The sequence below is a fragment of the Typha latifolia genome, chromosome 1, assembly GCF_019914945.1.
Source record: "Typha latifolia isolate L0001 chromosome 1, TyphaL0001v2, whole genome shotgun sequence".
In the NCBI taxonomy this organism is placed as follows: Eukaryota; Viridiplantae; Streptophyta; class Magnoliopsida; order Poales; family Typhaceae; genus Typha; species Typha latifolia.
In genome coordinates this window covers 11341516-11359697 of record NC_133086.1, presented here as the reverse complement: position 1 = coordinate 11359697, position 18182 = coordinate 11341516, and the positions used below count along the sequence as shown (strand labels likewise).

The following is an 18182-nucleotide window of genomic DNA, read 5'->3' as shown; positions in this document are numbered from 1 at the left end:
ACCCATCCCATGAGCCCAGTCTGATCAGCTCCTTCTATCCATGTGGCTGAGAGCCCTCACAGCAAATTCCATTCTAATATTTTATGCCTTTGTTACTGCTCAATATTCCTCTACTCTCCTCTTTGACTCCTTGTCTCCCTCCTCTCATCTAGCCTTGCCACAGCTACTTCCGGTAGTCGATTCTAGCTCCCTTTCTAAAGACTAGCGCTAGAGATCGCCATTGATTGCGTTGCAGCAGCGAGGTGGATCCTAGATCGCGTCGCCACTCATCCTTTTCTATCGCCACAACTACATCCCCTACATCCCCTACATCCCCAATCTCACCTCAAAGTGAGGCCGAGTGCTATCAATCCGATCGCCAAAGAACTAGAAACTGAGTAAAATGATGATGGAGCCCGTTTAGTATCTCACCCAACCCGCCCGTTAAACCCGGCTCAGCCGGCCCAGCCTAGTCTAAGCTTGCTCTTTCACGGGTTGGTGGGCTTAACTAGCTAGACTATTCTAGCCCAGCCACCCTAACCCACTCGTGGGCGGGCTGGTGAACAGAATGCCCAGCCCGATTGGCTCGATCGGTCCAGATTGCCCTGACCGTGGTCGCCTCTATTTGATACGCACTTATGATATTTTAAAAATTCACTGGCAATTATTTAAAAATTCCAAACATTAATGGTATTTGGTTTACAGCGAAAATCGCCAATAGAGATTTTACTCACTCTCGGTCTTCTATAATTATCATTTATCGCTCTTGCAGTTTCTCTCTCCTCTCTCCCGATCTATCCCCAATCTGATGTCGTCGTTTTTTTCCTCTCAATCTTCTTCTTCTTCTTCTTCTTCTTCTTCCCGTCTAGAAGATTCCAGCAGCGAGAAGTGAAGACGACGACGTGGGCTCAAAGCAAAGTAATTTCTTGCAACCTATTTTGAGATTTTACTGCTGCCAAAAAACTAACTTGGAGAGTTGAGGGAATTCATTCTTTATCTGAGTGTTTTTCTCTTCTTCCATCGAATAGCGATCTTTAATCGGTTGGCTTCATATATTGCTTCCAGTATTTTGGCTTGTTTATGTGTTTGGGTCGATTTTTGTCCAAATAATTGCATTCATACTAGGTTTGCATTAAGAAGACTCTTTTCTTGCAAGATTACCTCTCTTCGAAGTAACACGGTTATATCACGTCATGCTATCATAAACAATGACATGAATAGTGTTCAGTTAGTTTGTATGCTTAAGTTAAGAGTAAATAGTTTATGTATTTGAGGTTAGCCTGTCAAGTATCCTAGTAAATGTTTTTCGACTGATGAAGTATCTATATGATAAATTACTTTTTCTTCCTTAAAGCCTTATAAATTGAAATTAGTGGGAGTGAGAGCTTGTCATAACCATCTAATTGATCAAACAAATTCTATCATTTGATCCGCGAGAAGCCAAATCTTATTCTTGTTGGACTTCTGTTTTTTCCTCGATTGATGTCCCTTTTTCTTATTTAAGAAAAAAATAAATTGTTCTGACGTTCCGTCATCCAATATGCTTTGTGTTTTGTTCTTCTAGCAATCAGCTTTTTTATCTTTTCCTACTAATAGAACTAGGTCCTAGTAGTAGTACAGATGATCTCATCAGATCTGGACTCAATTGTGTCTCTGTAATTTTTATGGAACTTAACTATGGGGTTTGGGAGATTATGGTTGAATTGAGAGATCAATGCTTCTATTCAGATGATATAGGCCTATAGTTGAGATCTAGACCTCTTGATTCTCAAGCTTTATGGATTTGCCAGGTTTACTCTTCTCATTTATAAAAACCAGAGTTTGATTTGTTTGTATCTCTGTAAACGTGGACTTTGAACTAGAAGATTTATTTTTACTTCTACAAGAACTTTACTGTTTTAAGATCATGCAATGATGGTCTTAGGTGGGTCTCTGAAAGTTTTTGATGATTTTGGACTTAAAGTAAGATGATTAGAAGTGTAAATGCTTCATGGTTCTTCTTCTGTACGTACTGCTCTGTTCTACAGTGCATATTCCTGTACATAGGTAGGTAGCTCATTGCTAGAAGCCTAGAGATCTTCCATGATTTTTGCTTCTAGTTTAATTCAAAATTTGGACGACACATTTACATCATTGTTATCTGTTTAGATGCAAACAAATTCATAATGATTTGTCATATGATATATATTGGATTGGACTTGCACATGGTTCTGGAGAGCATAATTCACTACTTTAAAGTACCTGACAAGATATACTAGAAACGGAAAATCTTCCGTCGTCACTTGGTTTGGATCGCTGTTGTTAAGTTGCATTTCTTTTTGGCTTTTTGCCTTTGTGACTGCTTCCTGTCTATGATTTGAGACTTTTGAGTTAGTACACATGATAATTTGGAACATGATTTAACAACCTCCAGGTTTTATATTTGCTCTATATTCTTCCTTCTCATTTGCTGTGATAAGAAGTTATGTTTCTTGTTCATGCACTTATATTGAGGTCTGCAAGAATCAAGCATGTGGTTGTTCACTTATCTGCAAGTCTTTGTGTAAAAGTTCATGATGTTTCGCTCGCTTAATTGAAGCCATGATCAATCTAAGTAATTGATAGTCCTTTGATCAACTGGTCATTTTTCTTTCTGTGATTTTCCTATGTAAAAGCTTTCGACATATTGATGAGTGCAGTACCAGTACACAAGACAAAAATAAATATTGGCAGATGCAAGCACTATGGTTTACACAGGATAATTTCTTGGACACTAGAAGCATGGCCATAATTCATTAAAGCTAAAACAATCGAATTAGATGAGAGGTATTATGAAAATGTTACTAAACTGGAATGAAATTAACTCTTGCAGTAAGAAATAAATGATCTATGAGGTTGCCAAGTCATTTTTCCACCTTTTCTTATTGAGCTACTGTCCTTATCATCAATCCGGTTTCATTGTTAAAGTAGCTAAGGGTACTCTTGTTGCAAATGGTTCATTAGTGAGATGAACTCTCACGTTGAAGCTCTAAGAAAGAAAGTCTGAACTTATTAGCTGGTTCATGCAATCTATAGGTGGTGGCTTAAAGTGTTAAGTATTTGCATTCTTATCTACGTGTGGTGGCTTTAATTGAGTCAAAATTGGTACAAGAAAATGTTAGATTAACTCCATATGAGTTGATTAGAACTTAAATTTATAATTTTTAGCTAAATTTTAGCATTTGAGTATTGGACGAGATCGATGGGCCATTAGTCGAGCTGGATCATCTTCACGATTGGTTACTAGTTGAGTTGGATCATCTTCACTATCGATTGATCCCTTATAAGGCTTAAATACAATTGATGATGATGAGACTAGTGATAATAATGGTGATAATAATGATGATGGTGATAATGATGAGATTCAGTTTAAGATTGGTAGTGATGGTAATAGAAATGAGACATGCGTCCTTGTTGCACAATAGAGAGATAGTGTTTCCACAAAAGAAAAAACTTTACATATGCGACTTAAGATCAAGATCACGAGGTAAGACCTAAGCAAACACAAAGAAAAATTTATTAGAGACAGAAGAAAAGAAAGGAATCATCTTAGGCTCAACATGATTGCAATGAGATGAGAGAAAGGCTCGAGTTTATAGGTAGCAAGATATTAGGGGATGTGTGCTCACATGATGGTATGAGTTCATCATCTTCATTATCATCATATCAGTTACATCCACTCTAGTTACAACACTCTTATTATGCTTCACATTCACAACCTGCATATGACTATAGTGTGCCTGGGGCTAGTTGTTTCTATGCATATTTAATACGCATTTTGTATGAAGAGTATGTAAGGCATTACAACGAGCAATACTATTGATGAATAAATTTTAAAAATTGTTAATAGTATTTGATGCAAAATTCTTGTGTTATTTTTCTGATGACAAAGAAATATTTTGATCCTCCCTACTATTCTACATTGAACCATGTTTTAACTTTAATTATAAAGTTATTGTCAATTAATGAATATATTGAATCATATTATGTGTTGAATAATGTTTTCACTTGACTATTGTGTATCTTTAATAAAATAGGTCATTTATAAAAGTAATCTAAAGATAAAGACTCTAATGTAGGTTTTAGTAAATATATTCACACTAAAAACATCTAAATACTTTTAAAAATATATTAAAGGTGTGCCAAAGACATTGTCAATATGTGTCAATGTATGTCAATGGCACATAGGGAGCGTTGCCAGCATAGCACGTGCCTTCAACACGACAATCGTTAGAACCAAGTATCCTAGTTCATGGCAATCTATAGGTGGTGGCTTAAAATGTTAAGTGTTTGCATTCTTGCTTTCTTCTGGTTTTTATCCTGCCTCGCTCCACACGCGTGCGGGCATGCACATGTACATGTCTGCCAAAAAAATCTTAGCTTCCCTTTCAAGTTTCAAATCTCAAAACTTTGGGGAAGAGCAGAAAGTGTGTAAACCTGTTTTATTGAACGTTGACCTTCATGCTTTCCTTTTCTTGTTTTGCTTGTCTCTGTCTTAAACTTTTATTTCATTTTCTTCTCATATATTTTTCTCTTTCTCTCCCTTTTCTGAATCCTTTCTTTCCTATCTTAGTTTTTCTGTTTACATATTCTTATATAGTCAGATATTCACTCTTTTTCTTAGAAAAATGATTTTAAAAAACAACATTGCTTATTTAGGTTCTATAGGTTCTAAGACTTAGGTAATTCCTACTTAGCTTCAAGTTTCTGCAGACTAGGATTGCTGACTTTGGGACATGATCTATCTATTTCTGGTATCAAGTCTTCCTGCATTGCTGCGTGCCAACGCATGGAATCTGGCACAGTTATCATTCATGCTTGTGTAATACCAAGTCATGTCGGCTGGTTCTATTTTTACTCTATTTGGTATCACAGTACTTACAATCCACCTGTTTGATGACTTGTACACTTATCTGTATTTGTTTATGATTTGCATTTCCTTTCATGTAAATGCATCTTTACATACATCACTTTTGCAGATCAGAGGTCATTATAGTTTCATCAAAAGCAGAAGGCATCGATGGCTGCTTCAGAGGAGAATAGCTCTCTTTTCCTTGTATTTGTCTTAACCATGATCACGCTACCTTTAGTGCCCTACACTATATATAGGCTCTATTGTGCTGTAACTAAAAAGGCAAAGACTATCTATTGTCAGTGTTCTGAATGTTCACGTTCAGGAAAGCACCGAAAATCCTTATTCAAACGGGTAATCTTTATTAACATTCTCAAAACTATAATTCATGTTTTGGTTACTTTAAAGTTTACACTTTCCTCTTTATCTTATGTCTTACTTGCAGATCTCGAACTTCTCAACATACGGTAATCTAACAGTTTTGCTACTTTGGGTTATTGTGGTGATTCTGGTTTACTACATCAAACATATAAACCGAGAGGTATATCTTTATATATTTCTGAGTTGGTGTTAGCTCTAAGGTGATTGCATTAATTACCTTGCAGTCAAATATATGTGCATCCTTTTCAACAATTGGCAGTCTTTCGCATTATCAGCTGATTGAGTTTTATCTTGTCACATAGGATGAAATAAGTTTTGACTTATGACTATAATTAAAGGTCAGTGTCATCAAACAAACATGTACAAGCTTTTATTTAGCATGGTTCAAAAATTGGAATTGAGATCGAGATTAGGATCGGTCTTCCGAAAAAATGATATGTATCGGTCGCATGGATCAGATCGGATTTTTTTTAATTATGTAAATTCTAAATATTATTTTAAAATGTAGAAAAAAAATCTAAAAATTTAGAAAAAATGACAAAAAATAAGAAAATATAGAAAGAAAACTTATGGTACAGTGAAAACTGAAAAGAAGAAGAGATTAGAGAGAGAGAGTTAGTGGAAAAAAACCAAACAAAAGAAAAAAAAACAATGGTACAGAGAAGAAGAAAAGAGAAGAAAATGAGATAGAGAGTGGAAGAAATTAAAAAACTGAGAGAGAAATAAAAAAATAAAATTACAAAATAACATATCAGAGTTTGCTAGAGTTAGATCTCTCCGTAAAAAAAAATCAATTGTTATATGGTAAGGAAAGAAAGAGAGAGAGAGAGAGAGAGAGAGAGAGAGAGAGAGAGAGAGAGAGAGAGAATTTGGATCAGGCCTGGATCGGTCGATCCAAATCGGGATTGGCTGATCTTGCGAACCATGGTATTAGTACATGCATGTGCCATGTTATTTTGCTTACCTTTAATGTTTCTTTTTTGTTAACCCAAAGTGTTGGATATTTTTGCTTGTTTGACATGTTATAGCACATATAGGACAGTTATGAAAGACATACCTCTTGATAGAAGAGATAGGAGAACTCTGGGGAAAATATTAATAACATGAATTGGTAAATTTGCAGACATTGGAATGTAGAAGCTTTAAAGTTTAAACAAATTTAATTTGTAGTGTACATAATTTAGTTACTCTTGCTATGGAGCCAAGTAGGACAATTATGAGAGAATACATCTTGATAGGACAGATAAGAGAAGTCTAGGGAAGAAGTAATAACATGGATTGGTAAATTTGCATATATCAGCTTGTAGAAGCTTTAAAGTTTAAACAGATTTAGTTACAGAATGTAAACAATTTAATTCTCTGGAGCCAACCCTTTGGTTTCTACTTACAGAGAGGGCTACGGAACAAAGAATGAAAGATGAGAAGAACATTCAAGAACCAATTTTGTAGTTATATAATGGTCCTTTTATTCTTTACGGAGGCTATACTATTTCTAGATAACATGGAGCCAAGTTGTTCTGTGGCATATTTGACTATTTTCTTCTTTGCAACCATCCGGAACATTTATTTGGCATACCACATAGAGAAATACATTTTATAACTTTTATTATTCTTAGAAAAGTTGATCGTCCCATATACTTGCTGGCATTATTTTGGAAGTGGCCGTGCAGACCATATATGAGGTTGCATAGTTGTGACGATGGGTCAACTCCCTTGCATATGCATTATGCAAACTGCATACACATACTCGCATATTAATTATATAATGCAGATTGCATACTCATGTGTGGCCGGATATTGACCGCCAATGATCGCACATTGACGCACATGCATATTCTAGCAAGCACTATGTCATAATGAGATATTTATACTTTATAGCACTTCATAATAATTTTTTATTGATTAATTTTGTTGGTGCAACTTACCATTCTTGAAAATATTTATTGAATAATTATATGATTAGAAAATAGCATCTTTAGTAGATAGTATAGTTCGAGAATGATTCTCCATATAATACTGTGCTACTCTTACCTATTTATTAAATTGTTATCCTAAAATTTTCAATGAACTAGATAAGTAAATTATATATAATTTGTTTTTAATATTTTTTTGCTAGACAGCATATGCACATGCATACTGCATAGGCAGTATGCAATCACATGCTCACCTGCATACCTGCTTTTGACCAATTACATTGTGTCATCTCTCTCCATTCTGATATAATGTGTTACATCTTTACTTGTTGAACACAAACAAGAACATCTGAGAACTTTTACTTCTTAGAACAAACAGCACATTGGTGGATGCCTCGGAACATCTTCCTTGTTTAGGGCTTAGAAGAAAAGACAGACAAAAAGCATATGTACTACTTGACAATCTAGGCAAGGTTAATATTACTACTACATCTATCGATCTATATGTTTATTGATTACCAATCTTAATGAATTATGAGTTCTCACTGAAACCTTTAAAGGTCCTGCTCACTATCTTGCAGTATGTTTCAGGTTTTCAGCATTCATATACTGTATTTATGGAAAATCTCAATATATATGTATCATGTTAAATGCTTTTTAATTTAGTGAATGAATTGCTCATTGAAATTCTCAGGTTCAACCATTTGAACCATTTAGTATTCTTGGGCTAGAATCAGGAGCATCAGAGTCTGATATAAAGAAGTCATATCGGAGGCTCTCTATCTTATATCATCCTGACAAAAATCCTGATCCAGGTTATAGGTGTTCTATGTTATCATCTTAGCATAAGTATGATAATGTCTGCCCCTTTTCTTGTTGTCTTACACTTTATCCTGTTGGTTCAGAGGCCCACAAATATTTTGTGGAGTTCATATCCAAGGCATATCAGGCTTTGACTGATCCTGTGTCTCGTGAAAATTATGAAAAATATGGTCATCCAGATGGCCAGCAGGTAGTCTAGATGCTCTAGAACTCTATATTAATTATCATTTTTATATGTTTATATTTATCTGGAAATTGAATATCTACACTTGTGTCTAACCAACGATCACTTCAATGTTCTTGTGGTGCAGGGTTTTCAAATGGGGATTGCTTTACCTCAATTCTTGCTTAATATAGATGGAGCATCTGGAGGGATACTTCTACTAGGAATTGTTGGAGTTTGCATTCTCTTGCCCTTATTAATAGCAGTTATATATTTGTCAAGATCATCAAAATATGCGGGGAATCATGTCATGCATCAAACTTTGTCCACATATTACTACTTCATGAAACCTTCTTTGGCTCCAAGGTTCAGAATATAGCATGTACAACAATTTCATTTTGCATTATGGTTTTCAATTTTTCTGAAATCTAATGCTCTCAAGTTCCAATAAGATATCTCCTTAGATATGCTTTTGCTAACTTTTTGTTGCCCCATTTGCTTAATTTCTTTTTCGACTTGTGGACTTCCTTTGCAAAAGATAGTGAATTTTGAAATACTGAAATAGTATCCTCAAGAAAGATGTAATGAAAATTAGTAATAGTGGCCACCTAGGTGGCCACTTTGGTGGGGCGGCACACCGGCCGCTCCACAAACAAGCTGCCTTGGCAGTCTTGGTGGACCGCCAAGGCATTTTGCTAGCCTGGAGGGCCGCCATATGCCATTGCGAGTCGAAGAATAGCAGGTCAGGTCGAATGCGAATTGGATTTTTTTTACCTAGTTTACTTTTAAAAAACCCTCACTTCCACTTTCTCAATCTTCTTGAGGAAGATCTCTATTGCAGTTCTTAATTATGATACAGATTGGACATGACTAACTCGCCTCGAATTGGTTCATTTTTTATTTTTGTTTTTGATAAAAATAAGAAAGTATGGCTGGTGTGTTTGAATTAGCGATGACCATGCCACCATCGACACGGGGCATGCCAAGTGGCCCGCGTCGGCACGCCCCGCGTGCCACTGGCACACATTTAAAATATTTTTAATAAACTTTTTATAATATTTAAAGATGTTTTTCGGTCTTCGATATGTCAATCTTTAGTTTTTGGTTTAAATATATGTATTAAAAGTTTAAAACCTCTAATGTTTTATCTTTAGATTATTTTTGTAAATGACATATTTTATTAAAGATAAAGCAATAATTAAATATAAATATTATTCAACACGTACTATGATTGAAGGCATTCATTAAAACTAATATTAATGATTGAATACTCCATAATATAATTGAACATATAATATTAATCGATAATAGTTTAAGAATTAAAATTAATATCTAATTGAACATAAAATGATGAGGAGAATCAAATACTTTATTTGTCGGCATAAGAATAACATGAGAATGCTGTATTAAATACTATCGATTTTCTTCAAAACTCATTCACTGATAGTATTGCTCGTTGTAACGTCTCACATAGTTTTCATACAAATAGAAATTTTGTAATTCTTCTATGATATGATATGAATATTGTACATGCACGGGAATGAATGGCACCAGCACAGGCACACCATAAGCATATGCATATTGTAGATATAGAGTATAATAATAGTGTTCTGGCTTTGGTGTGTGATTGATATGATAGTAATTATGATAAACTCATATCATCCTGTGGGTGCACCTCCTAATATTCTACTACCTATAGACTCAAGTCCTCTGTAAAAAGAATACCTCTCTGAGAAGGTTGTGTAATAGGGACGCATGTCTCATCTTTATTATCACTGCCACCAGATTGAGTCTTGTTATTATCACCATCACCTTCAACATCACCATCATCATCATCATTATTATTATCATCTCTAGTCTCATTATCATTAATTTTATCTAGGTCTTTTAAATGATTAATTGATCAATTGATTTGATAATGACTGATAAAAATAGAATTTTTTTTAAAAAAATTGGCTCCACATGGCACAATGACTGGCACGGGGCTGTGCCGAACGGCACACAGTCGTGCCAGCCTGGCACAGGTCGGCACGTGGGTGTGCTAGTGGCACATCCACGTGCCAAGTGCCATGCCATTACTGGCACGGCAAGTGCCGACCGGCACGGCCATCTATGATTTGAATGCTTGCACAACGTTTGCACATACAGAGCATTGCTTTTGGCCATTCGAATGCAGTCGAGGGGTGTTCGAATGCCCGTTGGTTAAATTGTTTCGTGTTAGAATTTGTTATAGTTTTTAGACAATTGGCTAGCTTCCAAATATGTAGAATAGTAGCCACTTTGGGATCACTAATTTTTAGAGCATTTGTTTTGTATGTAGGCTTGAGCTATACCTAGAAGCTCCCTTCTCCCCTTTCATCTAGTTCAAAATACTATTCCACCCACTACAACTATTATCCTCTTCCATAATCCTAACTCTAACCGCATCACCAATTTCCATCATCCACATCTATCCTTCCATCCCCTGACCTTTGGTTAGCATTATCAATTATAACTTTTGATCTACCAATCCGATCGATGAGATTTCAGTTGCGTTGGACTCCTGACTTCCAGAGGAACAACATATTCGAATCTCAAGTCATTCCAACGGTTAGATCGATTCCTATTGCTTTCGAAAGTTTTATGTTAAGCTCTATCTAGCACTGCGACTCGGATTGTGATCATCTTCCTTGAGAGCGATTGCAACAATCCCAGTGGAGTGGTGTCAATGGTGGCTAGGGCTTGGGAATCGAAGAGGAAGGAGATGAGCTGGGGAAAGAAGATGATGATCACGTGTGAGGGAGGGCGGTGATTAGGTTTGAAAGTGTCTGGGTTGAGTTGATGGGGTTAATGGGTTAATTGGTTAAGTGGAAAGAGTTGATGGGTTTGGGCTAATGGTTGAGTGTAGGAGTGTAAACGAGCTGAGCCTAAGTGTTTGGGGCTATGGTTAGTGTTGTTGGGTGGGCACCGGGGGAGGAGAGACATAGTGAGGGGTGGGATTTGTAGTGGTGCAGTGAAGTAGGGCAGCGAAGGTGTGATGCAGTTAAGGGGAGGAGATGGTGGTTGGTGGTGGTGATAGTGTGGATAGTGATAGTGGAGGGGGTTAGATTTGATACTTACATGGAAAGAGGAGGGGAGGGAAGAGGGAGGAGGGGTCGACCCTAAGGGACTAGGGAGGTACCGCTGGTTTGAGAGAAAGTGAGGGAGAGATGAGCTCAGAGGGAGAGAGAGAGAGGAAGAGATAAGAGACAAATATGATTATCCTCCGTTGATTTCTTAGATTAGGTTGCTCTCCACATATATATAGAAGCTAAACCTAAATTTACTCGAACTTGGACTCTTATTACGCCAAGCAACTTGACTATACTAAGTAATACTCGGAGTCATGTAATTAACTTGATTGGACCAATGTAACTAAGTCTAAGACTCACTAAAATAGCAGGTGATCAAATATAGCAAATTAATAAACTAAGATAAGTAGGTTCAACCTGGCAAACCCAATGTCTTCCATGAGGTAATCTGATTGAGTCCATATCACATCATTTAGAATTATCTAAAATAGTTAGAGACATGAGGATAGAATAAATGACTTTTCTTAGTGTATTTTATTGTTCCATAGAGAATTTCCTCACAGCAAATTTTTTCCTTCTCATGGATTTCTGTTTACATATTTATTTGTGGCCACAGACGTTTTGCTATACTTATTCTTTTATGTATCTATGAACTGTTAATGATGCAGCAAGGTTATGGATGTGTTCCTTAAGGCTGCAGAATACATGGAAATGCCTGTTCGTCGAAGTGACGATGAGCCCCTACAGAAACTGTTTGTGACAGTTAGAAGTGAGTTAAATTTGGATTTAAAGAACATTAGGACAGAACAAGCGAAGTTCTGGAAACAACATCCATCACTAGTGAAGGTGGCTTTTATTTTTATATTTGAAACTATCACAATCTAAGCAATACTACGTGCTGATTCTTTTACTGAACATGTAGTCATTTCAGGCTTAATTATTTCCATATCTTCTGCAGATGGAGTTACTGATTCAGGCGCACTTAATTCGGGAATCAATTGCTTTGTTGCCATCTTTACAAAAAGATTTGAAAAACATGCTTGAACTTGCACCTCGTCTTCTTGAAGAACTAATGAAGGTGCTAGATAAAAATTTCATGTTTTCATCCAGTCTCATATTTTAGAATGATTGCAATTTTTCTTCAGTTGTTTGTGGTTCTATCTGTCTTTTAGATAGTTCTCAAACTATAAATTTCTTTTACCAGTATATGGTGTTCTCCAAGCAAACCATTTATCAAATATGATATCTTCAATTCTTCTTGTTCACCACATTTCAAGTTTTTGGGAGAGTGAATGCTTCAAATTACTTTTTTGAGAATGAAATTTAGAACATTTTCATGGAAAGGTGTATTTGACTAACCTAGAAGATCTTTCTCCTCACATTCATTATTTTAAAAATTGACCACCTTACTATGCACCAGTTTTGATGGAGTATGCGAAGGACTCGCTTAGATTCTGCCTGGTTAATTATGTTAGTTTCTTTGTAATGTTTTTGTATGTGGGTTGACTATGAAATTCAAGGTCAAGCTAGTTCTAGATATTGCTAATCTGTGGGTTCTAATGGTTTTGTTACTTTAGTAGTGTTCTTAGTATAAATGTGTTGTTTTATTTTATTAACTTTTAGTTTTAAATTTTTACATGTTAATTCTGGTATTTGTTTATTTTTGAGCTGCCTTAATTTTGTGCGCCCACCTAGGTAACCACCTAGCATCTAGGCATTACTCTGACCCCTTGTCCGCCTGTCTTCAACTACATTCTTTTGTAACCTCATTCACATCTACAATGGTCTTAGTTATAAGAAGGTATTGGAAAGATCTCTTTCTTGAGGAAGGATACATAACTAGAATGCCCAAAATTATCTAGGCATTAGAATCTATTAAATTCATGAGTATAAGCATGTGCATCAGCTGCTTCATTCTTTCCATCTTTTCTCAAGCTTGTATAATTAAGCCTGGTTAAATATCATATGCAAGGTTTTTAGTTTCACTTCAAATGGATCACTTCAGTTTAATCAAGGACAGCTGATACTAAGCCTGAAACCGGAGAACTTGTCTTCAAGATTGAGGCTTAAATTAAATCTCTTGAAAGTTGAACCAAGCTTGCAATCAAAGCTTTGGAAACAAAAATTCAAACATCTAAAATATTTCCTTTTCTTATCTATGACAAATTTACATCGGAACTTTTCAATTTATTTTATCATTAGATATGATTTTTTTTAATGGTCGGCCTACAAATTTTTGGAGAAAATCCTATTGCCTTTTATGTCATTCAATTTCTTCTAGCTAAAAGGACTCTGCACATTCGTAATGACCAGAACATGTCATTTCTTTTTGGGGCCTTAATTACCATTATGTTAGAATTTAGGAGACTCTTTAAGTTTCTCTACAGACCTGTAAATGATGATGATGATAATAATAATAATATCGTCATCGTCATCATCTTCTCACCGCACTTTGAAGTACGTGTTACATGCAGATAGCTGTTCTACCTCGCTCTCCTCAAGGACATGGATGGCTCAGGCCTGCAGTTGGAGTGGTTGAACTTTCTCAAAATATTATTCAGGTGCATCATAGTCTTGTTTGAACTTTCCATTTTTCCCAGTATGCCAGAGATTGTGGCATTCCATACTTGTCATTTCTCATAATCTTGACTTATATACATGGACATGGATATGGTATACAGATATGCAAGATAGGGGTGCACATGACAAATCTTTAAAAAAAATAAGGATATTCTAAGGCTACACAATATATGTATATATATATATATACAGTTTGGCCATTAATTACACATTGGGATTTGTAGGAAACTAAGTGGAGAGAGATAGGTACTCTTATTTTTCATTTTTCCTCGGGATTAGTTTTTTTGAATCTTGTGGTATGCAATTTTTTGGCTATTGAATATGCCTTTGGATTTGCAAAAACACATTCCAAGTGGGAGAGAGACAAGTACTCATTTTTTTCCTCACCCAGGATTAGTTAGTGTGAACTCCGAAGTGTATTCAGTGGCTACAAAATTGTAAAACTATGTTTTCTTGTACCTCTATGTGTGTGTGTGTGTGTGTGTGTGTGTGTGTGTTGTTATAGTTTAAAACCAGCGATCTATTTCAAATAAGCCCCTATCATTTTTGGAAAGTTAAATGTTATCCTTGTTTAACTTAATGAGATCTATTACAAAAGCATCAAAAGTGTAATATTCTATTTGATTTAAATTTATACAACTTAACGCCTAAGATAATCTAAGCTACATCTTGCCAGAGGAGCCAAAGCAATTGTTGCCACTGGAGTAATCACTGTCCTAACTATGCAGTAGTGGTGACATGGATACAGCTTCGACACCTAAGATTGTCATGGGAGCACTTGGTAGCACAGTTCTAAGTTTCAGTTTGGTTAAAAATGAAACATTTCAGTCATTTTCGGTCAATCTCGGTTTTAGTTTTGTTGTATCGATTTCAGACTTCTTTAGATAACTCTTTATCTTATTTTCAATGCATCACACAAAATTTAATAGCATTTAAGCAACGAAATTGATATTGAGTTAGGTATAAAGTTGGATTCAAGTCAAATCCAGCTTAGAATTTAAAACATGCATTAAAAAAATTTATTAGGGTTGTTTTGTTTGGGTACTAGTTTCGAGGGGCAGTTTCGGATCGGATAGGACTGAGACACAAAACAAATTGGCAAAGCATCTCGGTTTGGGATGAGACTTCAAACCATGCTTGGTAGCCCTGGTTGCTGGATTGTTGCTGGATTTTGGCCTTGGCAGCCTCTATGACTGCTGTATTAGAACTACAGATTTCACCATTGTAAAATAAGATGTGAAGTGTTCCAACCTTCATGCTCTTTCATAGTTTTGTCTATTCAAACTTAGCATATTGATTTCTACGTAGAATATTTAATTGTAGATTAGTGAAATTGATTTACATCTATATCTTTGTCTTCTGTGTACTCTGCAGGCTGTTCCTCTCAGTACCAGAAAAGCAGGTGGAGGAAACTCTGAAGGCAGTGCACCCTTTTTGCAGCTTCCTCATTTCAGTGAAGCAACAGTCAAAAAAATTGTTCGGAAGGTACTTTTTAAATCATGTAAACCAATGATTGACACTGGCTACTGTTTTCACTGAGAAATAACAAACAGAAAATAGAATTATACTTGACTTGTTGATTGATGTGCTGAATTTCATATCATCACTTATATTTCTGCTTGCATTTGTATTGTGTCATATTATGTGTTCTATTGTCACTCATAGCTGCTACTCATTTTGACTTTCACTTGATTGATGTTGCTCATCTTTTCAATTGGAAAACCGTTAAAAGTACGAAGCCTATCGAAAAAAGAGAAAAAAAGAACTCAATACTATTATTTAGGAAAGTCTATTTCCATTCTATGCTACATGTGAAAATGATATTTGGTGTGCTGGTTGCATCGTATATTAATCCTAGTCTGTGTAATATAGAGGAACTCTTGTTTATTTTTTTTATTAACATTCATTGGTTCCTTCCAAGTAAAAAAAAACATCCATTACAAAGGTATCTGAATCAGAGGATAAAAATGGCTATTTTTATTCAATGACCACCTTTTGTTTATCCCACTATTTGTGAGATTGAGGCATAGTCATGGTGTTTCTTATATGTGTACTCTTCTAAATTTTATATTCTTATGTATACCCTTCAAACCCATACTTTTTGCGTGGGTACTTTTTAGGTTTACTTTTGAAATCTATAACTCATGATCAAGGTTCCAAGTACTGGGATTAGTTGCCCAAAAAATTTTATGTATTGGCTGCCCATTTCAGTTGATAATAGTATCGGATTGTTTTTTAATTACGTAAAATTTTAAAAATTATTTAAAAATGCAAGAAAAATTCTAAAAATTCTAAAAATTTAGAAAAAATGATAGAAAAAAAGAAACTAAGGCAACTTAGGACTTCAATTATTGTTTCCCTAATCATTCTCCCCTATTTCGGATCCAACCCGAATATTTAAACAGCCCCTATTGGGTCGCTTCGACTGATACAGCCGATTCCACCGAAATTGATCCTAAACCAGAGTGGAATTGGGATTGGCCAAAACTGCTAACCTTGGTTAAAATCTCAATACTTTAATTGATGAAAAGACAAAAGATACACTCATATGATAGAAATATATGCAAACAAGAATAAGGATATTTTTATCTTTTACAATTAGATCAATCATATCATAATAGTTAGTTAAATTTGAGGGATATCTACTCAAAAGCATGGGTTTTAACAGATATCCATGTAAAACCAAAGCATTTTGAAGGATGTACACGCAATTATCAACTTTAGAGGGGTATACCTATACCCATAAATAAGATATTTTAGAAGGGTATACATTAAAATATCCTAAAAATCAGCTCAAGTCTGTTATGTAATAGCTTGATATTGATTGATGCTTTACTAACCAACATATGATCATAATTATATATTGTGCTGCTTTGAATTTATATCTCCTGTATGTTCAAGGTTGTGTTAGAGCATAATGACTAAACAGCACAAAAGTGCAGAAGATGGAATTGTGCGGTTGAATGCACTTAGATAATTATTATTGATTAAGAAGAATAAAGGTTCTTAACCCTTAAGTATAACAGAAAAGCATTTGCCCCAAAATCCTAATCTATTTCTTTTGATTTTTTACTGTAGTATTTGCATAGCATAATATTCCATTTTACAGAAAGTTCGTACATTTCAAGACCTCCGAGGTATGCCGGTAGAGGAGCGCACTGAGCTATTAACTCAGGCTGCTGGGCTTTCTGCTGCTGAAGCACATGATGTTGATCTAGTACTAGAGATGATCCCTTCTGTGTCAATCGATGTCACATGTGAGACTGAAGGGGAAGAAGGAATACAGGAGGGTGATGTTGTCACAATGTATGCTTGGGTCACACTCCGACGAGGCAATGGCCTAACTGGTGCCCTTCCCCATACTCCGCTTTTCCCTTTTCACAAGGAGGAGAACTACTGGGTGCTTCTTGCGGAGACAACCTCAAATGATTTGTGGTTGTCTCAGAAGGTCACTTTCATGGAGGAGGCCGCTGCCATTGCAGCTGCATCCAAGGCAATTCAAGAAACAAAAGAGGCCTTGGGTGCAAATTTTATTGATATAAATAGTGCTGTTAAAGAAGCAATCGAGAAAGTGAAGAATGGTAGCAGATTAGTGATGGGCAAGTTTCAAGCTCCTGCAGAGGGCACATATAATCTGACTTTGTATTGCTTGTGTGATGCTTGGATAGCCTGTGACACGAAGACGAACCATAAATTGAAGGTTCTGAAACGAAACCATGCTGGGATGAGGGGCCATATGGCTGAAGAGGGACCAGTGGCAGATAATGGCATCGAAGAAGAGGAAGAAGAGGAAGTGGAGGAATATGATGACCACGAGAGCGAATATAGTGATGATGAGATTGATGATAAGAAAACAAAGGGAAAGATCTCTAATGGAGGGGTGGCTCATCAAAGAGGTAGCTCAAGCGAAGATTCAGACACTGATGAGTGATCATCTTTGTACTCGGAGAGCATTAAAAGAAATGTTCTCTCGTTCTCTATTTATTTTTCTTTCTCAGTTGATAAAAGAACAATAGATTAATCAATACATACTCCTCTTTGTTGTCAGTATTCTAGTTGGATATTTTAGGTCAGAATTATAATGCAAAACTGTGCAATAAGATTTAGTACTACGTCCAGTGGAAGCTACAGGAACCAAACTCTTGTTTTTTCGTTGGTACTTGAAGTCTTGAATAACGTTCTCAAATAGGTGCAGAATTTGCAGTGCTGCATTGTGATAGTATAAGCACATCAATTGCGATTAGTGAGTTGGACAAGATAATCTACAATGGAGGGAGATACATGCCTCATAAAGTCAGCATTTCCTTTAATTGCTATTACTTGCTGTTGGAAGCTGAAGGCCTTTGGTCATAAGAATCATGGCCATTGCAAGCGAATCCGCATGTTACAAAATCTACACAATGGATTAGCCAATATATAATTTG

General features: G+C 35.8%; 1 protein-coding gene across 1 annotated transcript; it reads left to right on the top strand.

Moving 5' to 3' along the window:
- Positions 1-635: 635 nt before the first annotated feature.
- Positions 636-17805, top strand: LOC140786247 (dnaJ protein ERDJ2-like). The gene is made up of 11 exons (XM_073134542.1): positions 636-897; positions 4977-5203; positions 5295-5390; positions 7838-7958; positions 8049-8155; positions 8277-8494; positions 11847-12024; positions 12137-12256; positions 13653-13739; positions 15133-15243; positions 16868-17805. The coding sequence occupies exons 2-11, from the start codon at positions 5018-5020 to the stop codon at positions 17687-17689; spliced, it is 2046 nt and encodes a 681-aa protein (XP_072990643.1). The 5' UTR covers positions 636-897; positions 4977-5017; the 3' UTR covers positions 17690-17805.
- Positions 17806-18182: the final 377 nt, after the last annotated feature.

What these genes read in the sequence shown, in the direction of transcription:
- LOC140786247 (XM_073134542.1), top strand. Translation starts at nt 5,018, where the DNA reads ATGGCTGCTTCAGAGGAGAATAGCTCTCTTTTCCTTGTATTTGTCTTA. An exon ending in GTCATCCAGATGGCCAGCAG is followed by an intron (nt 8,156 to 8,276) that starts GTAGTCTAGATG and finishes CTTGTGGTGCAG; the next exon opens with GGTTTTCAAATGGGGATTGC. An exon ending in TTCTTGAAGAACTAATGAAG is followed by an intron (nt 12,257 to 13,652) that starts GTGCTAGATAAA and finishes TGTTACATGCAG; the next exon opens with ATAGCTGTTCTACCTCGCTC.